The sequence below is a fragment of the Manis javanica genome, chromosome 6 (genome assembly GCF_040802235.1).
Source record: "Manis javanica isolate MJ-LG chromosome 6, MJ_LKY, whole genome shotgun sequence".
Classification (NCBI taxonomy): domain Eukaryota; kingdom Metazoa; phylum Chordata; class Mammalia; order Pholidota; family Manidae; genus Manis; species Manis javanica.
The window spans coordinates 78,354,803-78,377,500 of NC_133161.1; the positions used below are offsets into that span (position 1 = coordinate 78,354,803).

Sequence of the window (22,698 nt, forward strand, 5' to 3'; positions counted from 1 at the left end):
TTCTCCCTTTAAAGCTAGGATCCGTTCTGGAAAACAGCAAGAGAACCCTAATCCTTTTCATCTTTTTAATACAAGTAAAAACCTTCAAGTCAACTATAATACATGCTCAGCAATGTTTATTTTATTTTTATTTTAAGGTTTTATGTGAAATATGATTTCACTGGGTATTTGTATTTTCCCTTTCTTGATAAATTCCATGATTTAATTTAAATAAGTAGCATTGGAAGCACTCCAGATACAATGTGTCTTATCCTTCATAACAAAATTCAAACCAGCACTGAGAGCCCACTCTAAAACCATAGGAACTGAGTTTGTTTGCTTGCATGTTCATTTGTTTATTTTGCTGATATCCTGTAATTATATTTTCCATTTGTCTTCATACTATAGGATGTTATATATTTTCCTGAGACCACTTCATTTTGCAGGTCTTAAAAACTGTTGGCATGTGTTTAGGTTATTATTAAATGTTTTTAAAGCCATAATTAACTTTTGTACTTAAAAAGAATTCTAGTAGAAAATGAAGACAAATTAAATACAATAATTTTTAAATGGCTAATACTCACTGATCACTTAACCATGTACTAGATATGGCATTGTGCTTTACATCATGGTTTTATAATACAACTAATGCAACTATTTCTTACAACTAATAGTAACTATTACTATTTAAAGTGTGGTAAGATGTAAGTGGCATAACTGAACTTTGTGCCTGAATACTTAATCACCATGTTACTCTACTTTTGACATACCCTGCAGGAACTATGGGAAATACAGATTCCCTATATCTATATGTAGAAATATAGGTAGAAGAAACTTAATGTTCTTACAAAAGCATACAAAACTCAAAATGATCATATTGGTTTGTTTGTAAAAGCTATAACTTTATTTTAAAAATTATTTTTAGTGTTTTAATAGTAGAACTAAACTAAATGTGAGAACATTGACTGGATCAGGGTCTTGCAAACTCTTGATTTTCTGGTGGTAGCTGTTGGGCCATCTGTGGCAAAATTCACAGACCTCCATCATTATGGATAACTGTGTTCCAGAAACCCAGTTCTTTTTTGGGCTTGCATCTTGGACAATGAGCATATGCAAACTTATTTTGTAATAGTCACCTAAGAAAGACAATTAGAAATACAAATGGTGAAAATAAAAATAGTTCTTACATGATTAAGAAATAGTCCTCTTTAGCTTGTAAAAATCAGTTTCCAATGCCACAGAAATAAAGGAAAGAGCACCTTTGTCATCTTCATACTCAAACAAGGTTAAGGGGAAAGAAAATGGAAAATTTTAGGATTAATCCATTTTAGTTTTATATTCAGAAACACAGAACAAGTAAATTGTGCTGTATAAATTCTTTCAATCAGTGCCTGTATTTTCTTACCAGGAAAAAAAAGAGTAAATTTCTCCCCTAACCTGTTCTGTGCTTATTTACATTTATGTCCCAGAACTAAAGTTATTACTTAGTAATTACTACTTTTACTACTCTAGGATACATAAACTAGCCCTGACCTGTATATCTGAAAGAGGTGAAAAATAAAAAAAAGCAACAACAAACCGAAACTTGTGAAAAATTAATAAAATTTAAAGTCCAGTTTCTGGGTTACATGCCTCTCAGGTGTTCAGTTGCCGTGTGTGGCTGGTAGTTACCATAACAGACAAAGAGATACAGAGTTTTGCCTTCATCATACATGTCCTATTGAACAGTGCCTGGGAGGGAGTTGGGGACATGCCCACTGTCACAGCCACTGGGTTGAAAGTCCTTCCTCATCTCCAAAGACACCCCCTGGAGAAAGTGGACCCCAGGGCAGGCTCCTCAACACCCAACCTCCCTACTCCCCACCTTCTGCCTAGGGACTCACCACTACAGCATTGCAGAAGGAGCTCCATGTATGTAATCACATGGTCCTGCATCTGATCCTGGCCAAGGGACCTTGGCAAGTGATTGTACCTTTGCCTCTTTCCTCATTTGCCATGATCAAAACTGTTAAGTGCAAACAAAACAAAGCAGGAAAAACATTCTTAACAAAGATGAAATCCATTAATATATGTCAACATCCTTAGAAATGTAAACAATAATTATTAAAGCGCTACTACTGCTAAAAAATGCTGGACAGTTATTTGTTGAAAAAGCTGCCTTGTTTGCATAATCACCAGTTATTCAATTTAATATGATAAAAATAAATAAAGTAACTAATTGAATTTATGTTTAATTACATTAAAGGTGTTATTTTATTTATCTTATTATTAATTAGCAGCCAAGTTGGGTCAAATATCATGAAATTCAAATATGATGTGATGACTGTGTTCCTAAATTCTGGCATATGACACTAAGCTCCTTTTATACACTGCCTCTTTTAACTCCCAGATAGTGCTATGTTTATGAAGTGAATTATTTAAACTCTTCTCCCTATGCAGATGGAATGCCTCCTGTTGCTAGAAAAGTTTATTTCCCTAAGGTGTTTCATTAAGTAGTGAAGAAAGAAACAAATAGTGTTAGTGTGTTTAGCATATCTTTTTCCTTTAACACTAATAGGAGTCATTTAACTTAAATGTCTTGATCACAAAAGTACAATTCATTCCTGAGAATTTAGGTGAATACGAAGTTCAAGGTCTATTCACCTTTTTTTAAATTAAAAAGTTAGCTGGTGAATTTGATTGGATTTCTTGGTCTGTTTATTTAAAAGTGTTGGGAGTTTTACAGAGAATTATTGTATTTGTTCTGTGTCATACGTCTTAAAATCACGATTTAATAGTTCATAATTATCTACTAGTTCCAATAGTTACAACCTTAACATTCCAAATTAAATACAGTTTGAACCCATGTTAAGATTTAAATTTACTATAGGAACTTATTTCCCATACATAAGTGATTTTGTATATGTAGGTTGATAAAATTTTTAATCAGCAACTAATAACATCTGTATATGTTATTGGCATGCAAATCCAAGTAAGATGTAATAGTAGGGCTTTGTTGAGCAGGTATTTCTATAACAATATACTTTTAGTGTATTTTAGAAATGTAAGCATTGTGTTTATTAAATCACTGCAAAATAGAAAGGTAACTACTTTATCTTTACTGAAAAAAAGTTTAGCTCAACGTTACAATGGATTACTGATGATGTTCACGTTTAGTTTGGTAAGTAGTGAAATATCACTATTGTAAGGATGTTAGGAAGTAGATGAACGTTTAATGAAATGTAAGTATCTTTTTCATGATCTGTGAAAAATCACATGGTACTCCAGATTACATGGAAATATATCAACTGATGAAGAATTAATGACATCTGAAGGCAATGAAGTCCATTAATGGACAGTTAAAATTTTTCAAAGGTTGCGGCCCTCTAAGTTCTACTTATTGGTAATAGTTCTGTACACTTGAGTGGTGATTGCATACCCAACTGTAATAAAGTAGTAGGATATTATGTATATTAGAAAGCACACAAAGAGAAGATTAGATAGAATGAGATTAAATAAATATATATGAAAGTTTTAGCATTCCAAACTTCATTCTGGTAGATGTTCATACATACCAATTGAATTCTGCTTTGATATCACTACACTTGATCAATGGAATATAAGATAGCTGTCTACAAACAAAAAGCTTCTGTTTGCCTATATTGTCTCTCAAATTTCTTTCATAATTTCTGTATGGTTCCTTGTCCATATCTGAACCATGAAGTGATTTACAAATAGTTCACCAATCTTGTGTGCCATACAGGAAAACCATCCAAACAATAACCTAAAAATATGAGCTACAATTAGGTCAAAATGGGTTTATACCTTTAATTTGGGGTTGTCATAACTGTTCATGCCTCCTGAATTGGGTAAAAAAATCTCAAGTGATGTTTTGTGCATCATAAAGTTATGAAGAACAAATAGCTCTTTATCAGTTAAATCAAGATCTCTTTTTTTTCCCTTCCCCAACATACACATACACTCACACACATCCCTGAGAAAGAATCTTAAATGTTAGTGTGCAAGGTTTCCACCTGTGAAGACTTACTGTGTATTTTAATTCTTGTCTTATAATAGAATCTATTTTTTTCATCATAATTATACATTATCTTGCCTTAATAACTTTTGGAACAAATGGATGTGAGTAAATAAAGTAAATCAATGAAGTCCACATGTAAAATTTTGTATCTCTTGCTCTTCAAATAATATTTTTGACAAGTTATCATCCATCTGTGAAGTTGTGGACTCTTTGTATTCCTTTGGGAAATGGCATGAGGCCTTCTTGAGTGTTAGATTATGCATTTGAATCTCTGATTTAGTGGAACAGTGTATAAAAATCTCTCATAATCAGAATACTCCCTATTGGCTCCACATCTGAAGATCCCCAAGAGTGCTGTTTGTTCCAGCAAACATCTGCAATAGATTACATGCAGTTAATTGGCTCCAGGTTGAGCTTGTTACAGACAGTAGCATGCAGTATTACCTATGCAATTCACTAAATCCACCCACTTCAGGTTAAATCACACCTACTTCTCTCTATAATTCCTCCCAGATGCAGTACACACATGTATGCATACACAACACACACAAAGACACACACTTATATGCATCCTGGGTAATAGTAAAATATCAATAGACTAGTGGAGGGTTGTTGCCAATATGTTTAACCCATAAATAATCTCAATTAAAAGATTAGCTATTCAAAGGATTGTTGGGAAGACAAATAAAGATCTGGGAGCAGCAGATTATAGAAAACTATTTCACAGTAAGAAAATGCTTAAACTTTAAAATAAAGTTGCAGCAAGTTAAGGATTTTGTTTGATTTTGTCCTCCATGCTTAGCAAACCTACCAGCCCTTGTAGGCACCTCTCAGAATGCCGTAGTAGCACGGAAAGCAGTGCTTTGTTTTTTATCTTACTTAACAATATTAGTGAGTTGGGTTACAAGGAACAGTATGACTACTGTTCATTGAAAACTAAGGCATCAATCTTCTTAACTTATAGTGTTGGAGGCACAGGGCATGTCTTAGCGATTAATGACCAGTTGGAGGAGTAGATATCTCAATATACAGCAAGGGCCATTAACCCCAACTGATCGTTAATTCCCAGGAAAGGTCCTGGACTGAGGTCATTATTCCTAATAAAATGTGCACATAGGAAGTTTCCTCTCTTTTGCCTGTGTACATAAACATACATTCATATTATATGCTTTGTTGTCTGTCATGAAAAAAGTAGTATTTCACATGTCCAGAAGCTGTAAAAACCAAGCCTAATGATAAATTTAATTTGCTTAATCCCTACAGTCAATTTACCTTTCACGTTTGGGGGAGGGTATGGGTGGTGGGAGAATACATGTTTGTATGCCAAGGCTGTGGATCTGCTGCAATTAGATGCCCATATTCTGCTACCATGTGGATATAAGGAAAAGTGAAAGGAACAGGCAAATGGAACTCGGGAAACACTGAGGACTATGGTGGGAACCAGTACATGTGATCTAATACCAAAGGCAGTACAGAGCACTGGCATTGTTTGAGTCATAATAAGACCCAGGAACAGACACGAGGCACACTGAAGAGTTAGGTCAGCTTCTTTGGTGTCCTCACTCTTCCACCCTGCTACGCTTTCCTCCCTTCTCATAGCAATCTAATCAAGTCTATCGTGCTTTTAGCTTTTCAGGGACCCTTACTTGTCATCTGGAGTTGTCTCCTTTTGTTTTCCATTCTCCTTTCTCATGTCTCCATGAACCTATCCTTGTCTTGCTTAAGCCTGTATGATACTCAGTTTATCAATTTTCCATAACATCCCATAAATATCTCAATTTTAGGAATTATTTCATAGTGCCTAAATTATTTGTATATATGCAACTATCCTCTCAACAAGATTTATATCTTTTTCCTCACCTTAATGAATCATTGGTTAGCTATGGTGATAATGACTGTTAAAAATATATAAAAGACTATATACAATACATATACATATGTAAATGTCTATGTCTATGTATATGTATGTATGTGTGTGTGTATTCATTATTTGCATAAAAGCAGTACATTTTTAAGGATAATGTATAAGTCAAAGAACACATCTGTTTTCACTGGTGTATCAATGGAAATGTTGCAAGGATGCATCTCTTAAGAGACTGAGTAATTCAAAACTCATATAATTTAAGACTAATCCTGGTACATTTTTCTGTAGACCAGCTACCATGACTCTGTTTTGTGCCAATAGCATAAACATGTTGTGCTACTAGTTTTGAAAAAACACAATTGTTTATTTTACAAGAGTTTATTTAAATATTTTAAAGAAGACTTCATTAATATTTTATAATATGCATTAATGAAATTTTAAAAATTAAAATTTTTATAAAAGGCTATTGATGGTCTAGATTTTTAGTCAGCAGGACATTTCTGTTTTCTCTCAAATTAGGTGAAACCATCAAGAAACACCATGTAAATATGAACATAATATGTGATATGTGCCATTTTTAATACAATATCTCAAATGACTAAATCAATTTGACTATTTGCATATATAGTAATCTTCTAAGTCAAAGAATTAAATATGCACAGATTATATGTAAGACAACAGTTTGGTCCTTCCTATAGGTATCTTTGGAGGTGATTAAAGTAATTGAGAACATGTAATTTATTAAGCATTCATGTTTATTATTAAATAAAAATCTTCAAAAGTTAATTTGAAGATCTAATTGGCTTTATTAGTGAGTCATGAATTGGACAGCATCTCATCTAAGCAAGTAGCAAGATGGTCTGAGGAACTGTAAAAAATGGATGGTTTTTATAGGAAGGAGGGTAGGGCAAGAAGTTATTGGCAAAAGAAAAGAAAGGATTGCTTTAGGCAAGGTCACCCTTTTGTAGAGAGAGGATCAGGGGATCTAATCCTGTAGACTACCTCATCTTTTGGAGGCTGGAGAGGACTATGTAGGAGATTACCTCATTGGTGCTGCCCAGAATATTCCTGACTGACTGTAAAGACTACATTCTGGGAAGGTTGAGACTGCACTTGGGATAAAGCAGTAAGCTCCAGTGCGGTGACCTGGCCTAGCAGAAGTGACTCCATGTTGGGCCTGTGGTTTTCTTTTTATGAAACATTTCATGAAGAAACAACATAAATGTGTAGTCTGTCCTTATTCTTTAAATGGTTGTCATGTATGAAAATAATCTATATTCCTAAATTTTATTTCACTTTCACAGATTGATCTTAGCTTTTGAGATTTTAGTTAACTAGAACCTCGATTCAAAGCCTATGGGAATTTTAATAAAGAGTTGATCTTCATAAGAAAATTCACTCTTATTAGACCTTCTCTTTAAACTAAGCCATGTACACATAAAATACTTATTTTGATATGAAATAATTAGACAATTACTTTAAGTATAACACTTTTTTATCATGGCTGAAACTACCACCAAGGAAGTACAGAAATTATTTGGACAAAAGTTAAAGCAGGTTCCACATCTAAAATCCTTCCTGGAAATAAATATAGCAAGGTACTTTCTGTTGGCTGTTTCTTAGAAAGACAGCAATAACTGTGTGGAGAAAGAAGAGAAGCTGAAGATTTCATCAAGACCTCAAGATCCCTTGATTCTATTGTAATAAAAAGTACCCAAAGACTTAGTGGTTAAGAAGGCCAACTCTGCTATGGTCCTGACCTTAGTAATGTTTAATCTACCTTTTCCTTACCATATGACCTTGGGAGAACTATAACTCTCTACCTCAGTTTCCTCGTCTGTGAAATGAGGTAAATAATTACTTTTCCTTTATGGCTTCCATTAGCATTATTAAAAGATGTGTAATTTTTAATATGCCTCAATCTATCTTTTAATAATGGCAGTTGTAGCAAAAATGGATTGCAGTCATAATGCCCATCCAGAAGTGATTAGGAGTGCCTTGCTGTCAGGAGCCTGGGGAAAGACTTAACATAGAAACAGTGCTGACGCAAAGGAAGGAAGACAAAATGCTGAAGCCAAGAAAGGACTGGCTGCAACTTAAAGTCAAGTTGGCTATTGGTGATTAGTTTTCCTTAGCATTCTGATTTTGTTACTTGGAGGTATTTCCAGGCTTAGATTTTGGTTTGCATAATCAGGCCACCACAGCATTAGAGCCAAATCAGCCTAATGGGCACCTTGTTTAATTAATCTAACAGCATTAAATCATTTAATTAATAAAGCACTTTTTAAAAAGTATATGGTGCATATAAATACTCAATGAATATAATTTGTAATTATTACTACCAGGCTTGGTTAGAAGTATGTGTTTGATTTATTCCATGCCTTAACAAAGACAACCAAAGCAGCTTAATTATGGCAACCTAGTTAATAACCACTTCCTCCCTATTAGAAACCCTTCTATTTTACTGTTTGTTTTTCTATTCAGTGTTGCCTTGTGTGGAATAGTACATCGGTAATTATATAGGAATAACATAGGTAATTGTATTTGGTATGGCATAAGGTAAGATTGCATTGTCTCAGGCCTAAAATCTGTAGTCGAGGCCCTGACCTGATCGTGTCCAATTTTCCCTATTTTAGGTGGACTTCTAAAATACCTTTTAAGTCAGAAACAAGAGAAGGACTCCCTGGCAAATGGCAGCTTTTATTTGTTTTTTACTTGAGGAGCTTTCCTTTTGGGTGATAAAGGGAAGGAAGAGGTTTCTACCAGTATTCTTATCTACTCAAAGAATTCATCAAGTTACAGAAGGAGTCAGTTCCTCCTACATTTGCATTAAAAAAACAATGTCAGTAGAGGACCAGATGCTATTTAACATAAATAGATGAAATTTTAGTTATACAGTCATCTCTACATCCAAGTAAAGGCAGATCTGAACTTTATTACTCAGATCTGATTAATTTCTCCTCTGCAACAATTTGTGAGAGCAGCACAAGAAAGAACAAGCAATTATTTTTCAAAATCTATATACATTAAAAAATTATAATTTAGTAAACAATATTAATAGTTCTTTCTTATTTTTTAGATTAACAGTGTTTGAAAGAGGACATTGTTGTCATCATGAATGCTAATAAAGATAAGAGACCAAAGTCCAGAAGCCATGTTGTTCACCTTTTTCATGCCTTGATGATGCTAAGTATGACCGTCCTGTTTATTCCAGTCACTGGAACTTACAAGCAAAATATCCCACGGCTCAAGCTAACTTACAAAGGTAAATGTATAAATGTTTTCAGATTGTCTTTTGATTACTGTATTTCTTTTTTTTCAGAAATGCATGCTGACTTCAGTGAAATATTTATAATATTGGCATCAGTTAATAAAAATATTATTATAGAACACAAAGCCCAATTATTTATTATTTTTGTGAGAATAGATACCCAAACTGTTCATGTACACTTTTCAGCCCATTATTTACAATGATCAATTACTGATTAGTATAATAAGGAAATTTTGGCCTGTAAATTATAATCACTTTTGTATTAAAACAAATCAATCCACAAAAATAGAAAAACATTAATTCCATAAAGCTGCTACAAATTAGTTTATGCCTAGGTAGAGACGATGCTTTTTTATGCACAGTAAGATATCTTCAAAAAAGAATAAGTACACTAAAACACCATTATGACATTAAGCATAAACATTTTATTAAAAAAGAAAGAATAGATAAAAAACTAAAAAAAGTGTACTCTGTTTTTAACTTTAATATGAGAGCAAAGTTTATATGAGTTATAATTAATCGTCTTGTGTGTATATGTGTATACATATGTGTGTATGTGTAAATAGATAGGGAAAGAAAGAATATTACAAGTTTCATGCTCAAAGATTTATTTCTTTTGTTTTCTTTAATATACTTTGTTTTGTTTAATACCTTAGATAATGAAACGAATGTAAGGAACTCAGACTTCTTTATTCTGACCTTGGCAGGTAAAAATTAGGCTGGCAGTTTTAATATCCTCAGATATTTCAGACAATATTTCCAGCTCAAATTAAGTATAAGAAAAGCAAATTTGATGTCACATGTAAGTAGAAGTGGAATTAGCATATTATACCCATTGTGAGATAAATTCTAACCGAAATAAGCAGGCAACGAGAGGCAACAAAGGGCCAGGCAGTTCATTTGAGTGCAATCCCTGGTGATGTTCCCCTGTCTGGCTAGTTACAGGCCAGGGAAACCGTGCGCAACTAGACAGGCGGGGAGTTTTTAAAGAAGGTAGGGGGAGGCAGAGCTTAGATTTACAGTGGCGGGAGGATTGGCTAGCCTAAGGTACATTTTTCAGTTTGGGAGGGGGAACAGCTGGGAACTTTGACACGTCATCAGTGTCCGACCTGGGAGAGGGCAGCAGCTGGGGACTTCGGCACGTCATCAGTGTCCGACGTACTCACCCCTCCCTCCGGTGCCTCCAACCTTAGACCCATTACACATTACATATGTTCATATTTGTTTGGAATTTATATCTCATGAATTGAAGAATTAAGGCAACATGTTTTGAGTTTCAATTTTCTAGAACAGATAAAAACAATCTAAAGTTAAAAAAAATCAAAGTATTGCCTTTGCACAGTTGAGGGGAGGATTGACTGGGAAGGGTTATGAGAGGTAACTTTCTGGGATTATGGAAATGTACTCAATCCTGATAGGGATGTGGATCACCCAAGTGTATGAATTTTTCACTACCCATCATATTGCAGGTAAGATTTGTTTATTTGCCTGTATTCAAAATTATCATAAGAAAACAGAAAACATATATTAAAAGCCAAACAATACAAAGAGATAGAGAAAATTTGAAAATGAAAAGGCTGAAAAAAAAAGGAAACTTTATCTGGTTTCTATGATAGAGTGAAAAACAAGAGCATTGACTTGCTCTATGTGAACAATGCAAAACAAATCCAACTTGAAAAGAAACTTTTATAGTTGTTAGTCACTGAGGGTTCCTTATGGTAAAAACAGTGGTCTTCTGTGTGAATTGACATTTTCTCCTCCCCTTTCTTTATATGAAGATACTGAAGTACTGAGAAACTGAGGAATTTCCAAGATCTTAAATTAATTCCTAGCTCAGCTCCGGAGTCAGCCTCATGCTGCATAGAGCCTGGGTACCTAATCTTATTTCTCAGACCTTAGACATAGTAGTTCTTTCCTTATGGTGCTTATCTACCACAGTGAACTTTAAAGTTTACAGAAGCATCATGATGATACTTGACTAACTGAATATGTGATTTTCAATTGCCAAAATTAAATAGGCTTGAACAAGGGTACATGCTCTATTTAAGATCATTGGGTAAGCAAAAGAGATTTGCAGTCTTGTGGGATTTTTATGCCTTTTGGATAAATTTATGTGATAGTTTGTGTTCATAATACAAATTTCATACAAGAGATTATAATATGCTAACTCAGACGTGGAAAATTGGTCATCTGAAATAACAAATCAATCCCCAGAAAGAGAAAAACATTAATTCCATGTAGCTGCTCCTGATTAGTATATTTTTAGTTAGAGGGCATGTGTGTGTGTGAGAGAGAGAGAGAGAGAGAATGTATGGTTTTGGACTTGGAATCAACTCTATCAGAGTATAAAATCTTGTTTTATTTATCTTTCCATAGATTGTCACTCTTCTTAGCACCTAGTGTTAATATAAAAGGAGAACTGGCATATAAGTGTTGGATTAAATAATAATTTAATAAGAACTATTCTTTTGATGGTTCTTACATTCAGTATACTCTCCAAATGTTATACTTTTAGGTTTTTATTAAATGTTGGTAGGTTATCTATATGTCAAAGACTGGTAAGCATTAGCAAATACTGAATGCAAGGTATTATAGCAATCTCCCATTCCACCCTCCCCTAGATACACACACACACACACACACACACACACACACACACACACACTCACACACTCACCATCTCCCCATGGCTGCTATTCGCCATTCATTTCCAGATTGTATGCTAATAATAGAGCAACTTTAGAAATATTCTGTTCAGCACTATGAATATGCCATCCACTAACAAGAATTTCCCTGTTTTCCCTGTCCACCTCTTCTATACCATATCTGATAGTTTAGAAGGAAAAGTCCAATCTTCACATTATACTTTAAAAAAGTGACCTATTTCTGAATAAAGTTATGACATAACAAATTACTGCTAATTTGGAGATGTGGTGAGGAAATTTTTTGTATACCACATTGCTACCTCCGAGATAATGACCATGACTCTACTTGGGCTTCTTTCTCTTGCTACCTGACTGATGAGTTGAGATTGGTTAGTACCACTCATTGCTTCTATAGTTTTCAGAGAACCAGACAGTTCATACTTGAGCACTAAAGCACAGCCAGAAGATGAGGTTAGAATAAGAAGCCAAAATGAAAAATTAATTTTGTTTTCAATAGTAGTTAATTTCTATAGGCACAAAATCAGCTTTGCTTTCTTGGCTTTCCATAATTCATGCTCTCTTAGGTGCTGACCAGAGACGCAGCCAGCATCAATAGAGTTAGCTACTTCGAACAGCTGCAAGATTGTTCTGAGGGATTTCTGAAAGGCCAACAGAAATATAATAACCATTTTATCCAAAGAATGCTCTTTGATAAAGACTTAGCTTTGAACCTCTGAATCCACAAGAGCTTGTTTGGTTCTATTTTTGGGTAAAAAGATTTCCCTTCAGTTGTGTGTTTTGAAATTGTATACACAGTTATGCTTACTAAATTTGTTTTTTGAGTAACAAGGGGAAAGAACCTTGGAGATCAGGATGTTCTATATTTCTGAATTTTGTGTTACAAGGTTATTTTATATATTTTTCTCTAACAGGTAGGGCTTCTCACAGTGACTTTTACAGTTTATACTGCAGATGGAGTAAAAATAATTTTTTAGAGATCACCTACTTTAATCTTGTAACAATTTAAACATTCTCTATCTCATGATCATCATGAAGGAACTCACAGGGGTTAAGGATATTTATATCCAGGAATCATTAGTATCTGCAATGTTATTTGTTTGGAAAACTCCAGAAAATGAGATGGGAAACATAGCTAAAGAGAGATTGGACAAGAACTTTAGAAAAGGAAGGAAAAATGAAAATTAACCAGAATACAAAGATTCATCCCTTACAATAAATTATAGTTTCTTTCATCTTTTTTTGCATATTCTCTTTAACCTTTCATTTTCCTTTGCTATTTTATTTTATTTTTTCCTTTGATATTTTTAGATTTTACTATTAACTTACATTTGGATGGCTTATGATATACATTATATATATGTGTGTGTGTGTGTGTGTGTGTGTGTGTGTGTGTGTGTGTGTGTGTGTGTGTGTGTGGTCTGTTTTCTTACTACATCCTTTTGAGTCTGGCACAACAAAAATTCAGCTACCAATTCCATTTGAATATTTTCCCAACAAAACCTCTTGCTATCTCAAAGAATCACAATAATCCTGCAAATTCCCAGCTATTCAACATTGAATCCACGCATATTAAGACCAGGAAGGAAACTAACCCAAGTAATAGTTACCATATATTTACACATTCTGCAAATATTTTATTGAGAAACTACTATGTACTGGTACTGTCCTAGGTCAAAGAAAAGTCACTCTCCCCTTTGAATTTTTTTCAGATGGAGACAGACAATGAACAGATAAGCAAACATTAATATAATTTCAAATGGTGGGAAGTGCTATGAAGGGTATAAAGCAAGAGAGAGACTGGGTCCGAGTTTCCTACTTAGACTTTAATGTGTCTGTTTTACGACACACTGAAAATCATTGTTGTGATACCCATTTTATAGATAAGAATCATGAAGTTCAGAGCCTGAAGGCCTTGCCCCAAAGCAAAAAGCTATTAAGTGACAGAACTAAGTTACATGTTTTTATCTGTCTAGTTCAGGACCCATGCTCTTGCCTCCTTTTGCCCTTGAGAGAAACATATATTTAGGGACACAAATACCAATTACTTTTTGGCAGTATGCTGTTTTCAATAAGTATCAATAGTACTGATTATATTTTGCTCTTCTGTAACTTATATGTATTTTCATATAAGAAACTTGAAGAAATCACCTTTAAAATATTTATCTATTGTTCTGTAATTAAACATTAATGTATTTGATAGAGTGATTCTTTGTTTTGTTGTGATTTTCTGAGAAATCAGTGGATAAGTCTACATATTTTTCTTTATTTACAAACTACCCTCTTTAGCAATGAAATGTGGCTTGTGTCTCAGAGATACATGGCTGTTTGACTCATCTAAATTATTTGATTTGACTAATCTTAGTTGTATTATTTTGATTCAGTATAATACAACAGTGAAGAAAGCAGGTCCTGAAGCCAAACTGCTTAGGTTTTAACTGCTGATATTAGTTGTGAGATATTTGGATATTTATTTTCTGTGCTATAGTTTTCTTATTCATAATGTAGTAATCTAACAGTCATAAATGAATTAATTATATACCTCTAATAAGGTTGTTGTGAGGTATCTTGATCCATATAAAGCACCTAAAACTGTACTTGGCATAATAATCCTTTTATAAATGCTATCAGTTATTTTTTGTTTAACATTATTATCTTGCTACATGTTAATGGTTGTTCCCAGAACAAAGATGTCCCTATATAAACAAGTTTGGAAAATACTAAATAGTTCCCTCTTGGAACATATTAAAATACTCTTATTTATTCCCAAAGCATTTCCTACTAGAAGTTAGTTTCCCTTAGTCAAGTACCACCCACAGATTGTGAATTTATTGAAGATACTTTCCAGTATTTTCACCTTTGTGGTCTTCTAGTAGTTAACCAGCTTTTACAGTTAAAAAGGTTTTATTATTGAAATTGATAAAAGTAGTGTCTTTGAGTGGTTGGTAGCCCACACAGTGGATTAAAATGAATCATAACATCTTTCATGACTACGTTCATATAGTCATTTCAGACTACATGATAACATTTAAAATGGGCGTTTTTTGTCTAACTCATGAGAAAAGAAGATGGCTTACCCTGAATACCTCCCTCTAAGTACTTAGTAAAGAAGCATTATCAATCTTATAGTAATAATTTCCATATATTTTTTCTATAAAACAAGTCATTGATGATTTTATTTTGTTGAATGTGCCATGTTTGAGTGGACTCACTAATTTCCTGACATATTTTCTCCAAACTGAGTCTATGCAGTTGGTTTTCCATGGGTTCAAGAGTTCAAGGATAATTTTATTTTGTATGTGATATTCAAGATAAATAAAAAGTTTCTGAATACCCACTATGTTCTGGCCTCATTCTAGCAACAAGGGGATATATCAACAAATAGAAGAGGCAAAAATCCCTATCATTATGTAGTTTATATTCTGCTATGGAAAGTCAGACCATACCTATTACTTAGCAAGATAGAAGGTGATAAGTACTATGGAGAAAAATGAATCAGGAAAGTTGGCTAGAGAATAGTAGAGGCGTGTCAAATATGGAGGTCAGGGAAGAGCTCTCTGAGGCTGATTTTTCACAAATACATAAGGAAATTACTGTTTCCTGTCATGCAGGTATTTGGAAAAGAAATTTTTTTTTTTCAGAAGGAACAATAAGTGCAAAGATTCTAAGATGAAAAAGTTGTCTGGCATATTCCAGGCTCCTAAAGAAGCTGGTATGGCTAAAAAATAGTGGGAAAGGGAAATAAGATTGATTAAATCAGAGAGTTAATAGGAGGGAAAAAGGATTAGATCCTTCCACTTTTGCCATGTATAAAATTTTCACTTTTAGTCTGAGTGTTATGGGAACCTACTGGAGAATTTTTGATTAGGAGAAGAGTATATGAAGGTAGAACCAGCAGGATTTGTTGGTGGCTTGGATAAGAAATGAGAGAGAAGTCAAATCTGACTCCATGTTAGTTTGTTTTAGATCTCAGAATAGTTACCATTAATTGAAATGGTGAAGATTGCAAAAGAAGTTGGTTTTAGAAGACCAAGTGCACATATTTGTTTAAGAGACTAATTAGATACCTAAGTCAGATGCCAAGAAGGCATTTGAGTATATCTTTTCTGGGGTTTATGGGAGATGTCACTTGGAGATATGAATTTGACAGCTGGCATATAGAAACTTTCAAATTCTTGAGACTCTGTTAGATAACTGAGTGATACAGAAGAATTCAAAGGATTGAGTTCTGGAATATTCTCAAGTCAGGAGATTAGAGACAGGAGGAATGCGCACCAAAGTGAGCTGAAAAGAAGTGCCTGGGTAGGAGAAAAATCAGAAGTTGTAGTATAGAGGAAGTTAAATGAAGAAAGTAGGAAAAGGGATTATCAGCACTGTCATATTTAGCTAATGTGTCATGAAAGATGATGAGTAAAAATCAACATTAAATTTAACAACAAAAGTTGATTGTTCACCTTGAAAAGGGAAGTGTCGTTTGAGTGTAGGATCCAGCACAATTTGGATGGATTCTTAAGAGCATGGGCTCAGGGACTGGAAACAATCATAGATAATTCTTTGCTCAGGAATTTCCCTGTAATGGAGACGTGGGCAGTAACAGCTGGAAGAACAATGAGATGAAGAGACTTTATTTTTTCTCATGAGCTTAATTATGTATATTTATGAGCTAACTGAAGTAATCAAGGATAGAAATAACTGATGATTCAGGAGAAATGTGAGATCATCCATGTTCTATAGAAGAAAGTATTGATGAAATTCCATTTTTTCTATAAAAGCAAGCTACTGTTAGAACATATGTTAATAAAAGTGGCTTATTTTGCATATAAACTATTATTTGGTTCATTAGCAGTATCAACTATTTTCTATATGAAAAGAGAGGTTAAACAGATATAAAATATATTCAAGGAGGAATGTGTTTGATATAGTGATACAGGTTGTAAGGACTATGTATGTTTAGAAAATTTATATATAAGAATTTGAAAATAAAATCCCAGAAAGATCAAATAAAAATCTCAGGGTCATAAAAGTAGATAATCACAAAACTGATACAAGTCTCCTGCTTAAATTAGTGTTTGTACTAAAACCTGCCTGTATCCAATCCTATTATTTAATAATAATTTTTATTGATCCTTGGAGATTGACATAGTGGTAGAAGTTACATAATAATATAAGTAACATATGATGTAATATTGCCATACAAGTATCATACAAAAAGCATTCCTGGAATTAAGAAGATATATAAAAATCACTGAGGTCCATAAGTGGGGTCAGCAGTATCTTCCTGGCAGGGTGAAAGAGAGTAAGCACATGAGACACTTCGGTTGTGTCTGGTTATAAATATGGAAGGGGCTTGAGAAGATGCATAGCGTTACATAAAGGCTTTTTTTTCCAGTATTAAATCCAGTCAACTATATTCTAGTTAGAAAAGTTCTTTTTGAACACATCTTGAATGTTCTTGGTTTACTATACTATACTATAAACTATTGAGGAGATAAAAATTTTTATATGTAACCCCTTGTTTTATGACTTCACTTACCCAAAAATTTGGCTCTAATTCCTTCAGTCTTATTGAAGGAATTTTACAGTAAGATTCTTTTTAATATATACATAAAAATATAGATATAAAGGCATTCTTACGTAATGTCATCAGGGTTTTTTGTAAATAGAAAATTTGACAAATGCCTCTTTCTTAAGAATGAGCAATACACGTTTTGAATTTTTGTAAGAGCTCTTTTAATATGCTGATTTAATCGTATTAATTGAAAAGAGACATAAATTAGAACTAAAATGCTTTTTACTTATAAAGAAAGATACTCATAGAGAGGTTTGTTTAACTGAAGCCACAGTGAGTCAGACACCATCTAGAAAAAAAGATAAATGTTTCAGTAATCCTAATGGAAAAGTGACATAGAAGAAGCAATAGAAGTGAACTTGTATGTGGGTATATTTTGTAAAAACATAAATACATTTGTTATGAAAATGAATTTTTTTTCCTAAGTAATGCTTTATCTTAAAATATAAAATACAGCTGTAATGGATGATGGGGCTTAGAGTTGGAAGGCCTAGATAAGTTTTAGCTCTTTCTCTGACATGTACTATCCATGTAATATTAGAAAGGTTATTTGCTCTTTCTGAGTCCAGCTTTTTTTAAATCTGGAAATTAGTAATAATTTTTCTGGCTCTCCTTGAGAATCAAATTATTTAATAAAGGGAAAAGCTTTTTGTATGTTATAAAGCACAAAATTGATGTTGACAGGCCTCAGAGACCAAACATACTATACTATTGAATTAATTGAAGTATAAATTGAAGGCCTTTAAAAGTGTAATTATATTTAAGCATCTTGGGTAGAATTTCTACAACCACAGATAACAGGAAATTTCCTTGAAAGTCAGTAATAAATCATAGCTTGTCATCCTTGCATCTTCCTTCCAGGTTAATAAATATTAAATGAATGCATTTCCTTTCTGTATATGAGAAAACTGAGAAGTTATATATCACTAGCTGAAACTAAGCAGGTCACTTACCACTCACTCACGCAATTAAGTTAGTTAAAACTTAATTAATATAAGTTTGAATAAGTTAGGATGTACATATCTGACCAGTGTACAATTGTAAAGGAAAAAAATTAATAATTTGGCCATCTTGCATGAATTAATATATGCCCTGATTTAAAGGTCTGAGAGAAACTCTAGTGTGGTGAAGGAAAGAGTATAGCTAGCCCTTCAATGCAGTGGAGCCCTCCCAGACTTCTGAATGCAAATCCATATTTGAACAACCTAATTTGAATGTGTGTTAAATCCTGCGGAACACTGCTCTAGAGTGTTCTGTTTCAACCCCCCTCTCCTTTGCCTGCCTCCCCCACCCCGCATACAGGAGCATTTGGAGATCATAACAGGAGTAACTTGTAACTGCAAAGAAAGCATTAGAGCCACAACTGGGTGTCCAAATGGCACATTTCACCTCTCTAAATTATTAACAAGTCTGTAATAAATCCTGATTTAGATGGAAGGTAGATAAAACAATGCAAACATGAATCACTAGTTTGAAAAATCATTATTTAAATGTTTATTAGACTTCTTATGTACAAAGAGTGGTGATGAATTATTTAGACATTATTCTAATTTGCAAGGGCTTCTCATCTATTTCAGTGCCAAAATTACTGCAGAAAGAGTAATGACATAGGATTAGGGTAAATAAAACCAAACATTTAAAAGAATTTCAGAGAAGGTTGGGTATGAAATTGAACTTTGAATGTTGAAGGAAATTTAGACTTTATTGAATGAAGTATATGTTGGCATTGGATGATTTTGATCATGAAATTGATCTAATTTGATTGTCATTCGAGGAGAAAAGATGGAATAAGCAGCATCATGTGGTAAGGATTGGCAAAGAAGTGAGACATAAAGCAAGGTTGTTTATGAGACTGTTTTAGTAATTTAGAGAAGTAGTTAGTAATATGGATCTTAGCCTGGCTCACAATAGTAATAAATATTTGAGAAGGAAGAATAGAAAATTTGCATGATAAAATCTGTAAGATTTCAAAATTTAGCTGATTTTGGAGTAAGGGATGTGAAATAGACTTAGAGGCACAATTATATAAACAAGGGGAAAAGAGTAAGGGAAAAAGGAAGAAAAACTCAAAATGATTGTGGTATTTTGAGCCTGAGGGTGAAGTCATGCCATTAAAGTCATTAAAATCAGTAGGAGAAGTGATGGTGGTGGGAGGGGACAACAATACCAGGCAGGCGATTGGAAGTTCTGAACTATGACTTGGGAAAAGTGACTAACCTCCTTGGGCCCTTTCTTGGAGAAGATCTAGAGAAAAGTTCTACAGATTACTGAGATACTGTTTGTTCTGAATGAAAAGCCTAACTGAAATTTTCCCAAACCAGTGGAAATTAAATTATATATCAGATGTCACTCTGAGTGCCCAGCATGATAAATCAATATTTAAAAGACATAGGCCTATTATTTGAAATTTTGTAGTAGCAAGAGTTGAGGAGGTGATTCAAATAACTTCCAGGAAAAATAGAAGACACATTCAAAGGTTTTGGATGTGGAGGGCAATGAGACTGCTCAGCCATGACTTTGGAAGCCAGAAGATAGTATATAAATGCCTTTGATTCCAGAGGGCAAATGCTATTCAGCCCAATTAAATTCTATAGTTAGCCCAACTATCAAAAGGTAAGTCAGACATTTTCATACATGAAAGTTTCAAAAATTTAAGTCTTGGTCACCCTTTCTTAGGAAGATCTTAGAGATGTGCTCACCAAAATAACAAAACAAATCAAGGAGGAAGACATGGGATCCAGGAAAGATGAGATTCATATTAGGAGAGAGAGAGAAGGAAGTTTGAGAAAGCTGTTCCTTAGGCTAGAGAATAGAAAGTCCAGATTTTATGAAAAGGAAGAAAGGTCTTAGGAGAAACGAATTCAGGAGAAAAATAAACAAAAATCGGGCAGAATTTCATTTGAAAATTGTATGGAGGCATTTTTCAGGAAGTGTGAAAAGATTTGATCACGATCTGAAAACTAAGTAAATAACACAGTTGGGAAATTATTAATAAAAGCAACATTTTTTTTCAAGAAAGCATAGTCAGAGAACACTACTTTTCTAAGTAGGGAAGAATATTTACCTTGCAATAGTGATGGAACCATTGAATACATCTTTCAAAAAAATGGTTATGTTAGGAGCTTGGTTGGAGGGAAAGAGTTGACATAAGAAAGAGTCTCACATTACTTTTGATATGCATATATCTAAGTTTGATTTATAGAATTAATTTTAAAAGTACTATTGTTATAAAATATTGTTCTCTTTTAAGTTATTCTCATAATTCTTTTCTTTGTCCATTAATTTGTGGTGATTTTAGCTTGAGGAATTATTTGCTCATCATATTGGTCTTGCTATTTAGATGAGATCTGGAGTGTTCAGGGTGGTATGGCTACAGACACTGTCTTGCTATTTAGAATCAACAGTAGATGGTGTATTAGCTGAGTTTTTTAAAATTAAATTCACATACTTGATTGAAAACAAATCCACATTCACTTGTGACATTTGTTTTGATTTTCACCATTCCTTAGGATATAAAAAGGGAGAAATTCTCAATACATTGAAAGGAGTTGAAAAAATAATTGTCAAAGTAGAATTAATCTTCCCCAGAAAAATTCTCTCAACTATTTCTGAGGAAGTTTGTTCTATTGTGGCATTGTTGTTCTGGAAATGTCCTAGGTATTTATAATGTTAGCCATTTTTTAATAGGTCAATAGGAAAAATTATCATAGCAAAGCTTTTGAGAATTTAAAAGCACTCATTCTTATTCAGAGTAAGAATTTAAAAGGATTCATAACAATAAATTATAAGTCTCACATGTGATGGATTATATAAAGCCTCTACTATTGAAAGCTGGCCAAATAAGAATAAACCTGTGATTTAAAAGCATGGATGTAGATAGAAATGCACAGTGTAAAATTGCACACTCCTACTCCACATCCTGTCCTGGCAAGAACGTAGCTCTAATGATATAGTAGACTTTATTTGTTTCTAATTTATCTTTCCCTGTAGTGCATCATCTGATTTATTATTGACAAAGATAATGTTCTGAGACCTAATTAACAGAATGATCTCCAACATTCCATTGCTGAAGAGCAAATGAGAATGTGATTTCTTTTTTTCTTTCTGTTTAGACTTGCATTTGCAGGAAAAAAACAGTTAGGGTTGGACTTCTCACCTAGGAAAGTACAATGATAATATACACCTATGATTTAGAAGTAGTCTCTTGTATGGATTTTAGGTTTGAATAATATACTTTCTTTATATATTTGGTATTGTTTTGAGCAGTTTGGTATGGGGACTAAATGTACATAAACAGAATAATTGGTATTTTGATAGGTGGAGGTGAGTAACCAAAAATCTTTCCATATGATCTCAAGCTTCAGAAAACCAACTGAAAGTCTGGTGGGGCCAATTTAAGATGAGTTAACTTTCCAAAGATTGAATCCAAGAAAGAATCGGTGCCTTGTCTTGGACCAAAAACTGGAGAAGCAAACACAGGTTCACAGAGAGCCAAAAGGACTCACTCAGTGAGCTGCATTAGGGACTAATCTTCATTTTGGAACAAACAGCTTGCTCCCTTTACTCAATTCCTGACCCAAACTGAGAACAGGCTTTGTTGGGGGAGGAATGATTAGGGAAGCCAAATTATTTTTGGAAAATATGGGAAGAAGGAATTCCATAGAAGGAATCTTCGGATACTAAGATGAAAGCCCTGGGAATTCAGAAATGAAGGGAGAATAAATTTATGGGGAAGGCTGGAATAAACACTCCTTTACTTCTTTACTGAGACAGCTTAGCAGAAAATACACTGGAGATGTGGCCATATTTCAAGAAACTTCAGAACAGCCCTACTAATATAAGGGCTATTTCCCGGAGGAAAAAGAGTAGTGGGTGGGGCAAGAATTTGTGCTGAATATCCTGGCGTGGTAGGTAAAGGTGATTAGGTTTTGATCTGGATGCATATTTGGTTGTAAGCTTTCCCTGCTGAGGAATTTTACTCCTTAGGTTGGAGTAGATTGGAAATGTACTTTCCTCAAAGGTGATTATTTTTTTTATTACCCTATGAGTTTTGCCTTTAATAACCTTGATTTTCTTCTTAAAAAAAATCTTCCTGTGAAGTGTTCTTTAAAGGGTGTGGGAAGCCATTTTTTAGCTATGTAGTCTTCTTGTGGGTGGAACTTTCAGCTCCACCCAGTTCAGGATTTCTGGCAATAAATACAGGATTTCAAGGATATGGGATCTTGTTCATTTAACAGTCAAACATTGAGGAAGTCTATGTTGATTAATTCTAAATTTATTAGATTCAATGTGACTAACCACTCCCTTCCTTTCTGGGGTGAAGAGGAAGAATGT

General features: G+C 33.8%; 1 protein-coding gene across 1 annotated transcript in view; it reads left to right on the plus strand.

The window, feature by feature from the left end:
* Positions 1-22,698, plus strand: part of SEMA3D (semaphorin 3D) — a 206,377-nt gene that overhangs the window by 57,390 nt on the left and 126,289 nt on the right. The window contains exon 2 of the mRNA XM_037021701.2: positions 8,941-9,126. Within this exon, the coding sequence (XP_036877596.1) occupies positions 8,976-9,126 (151 nt within the window). The 5' untranslated portion in view covers positions 8,941-8,975. The remainder of the gene's footprint in view (positions 1-8,940; positions 9,127-22,698) is intronic.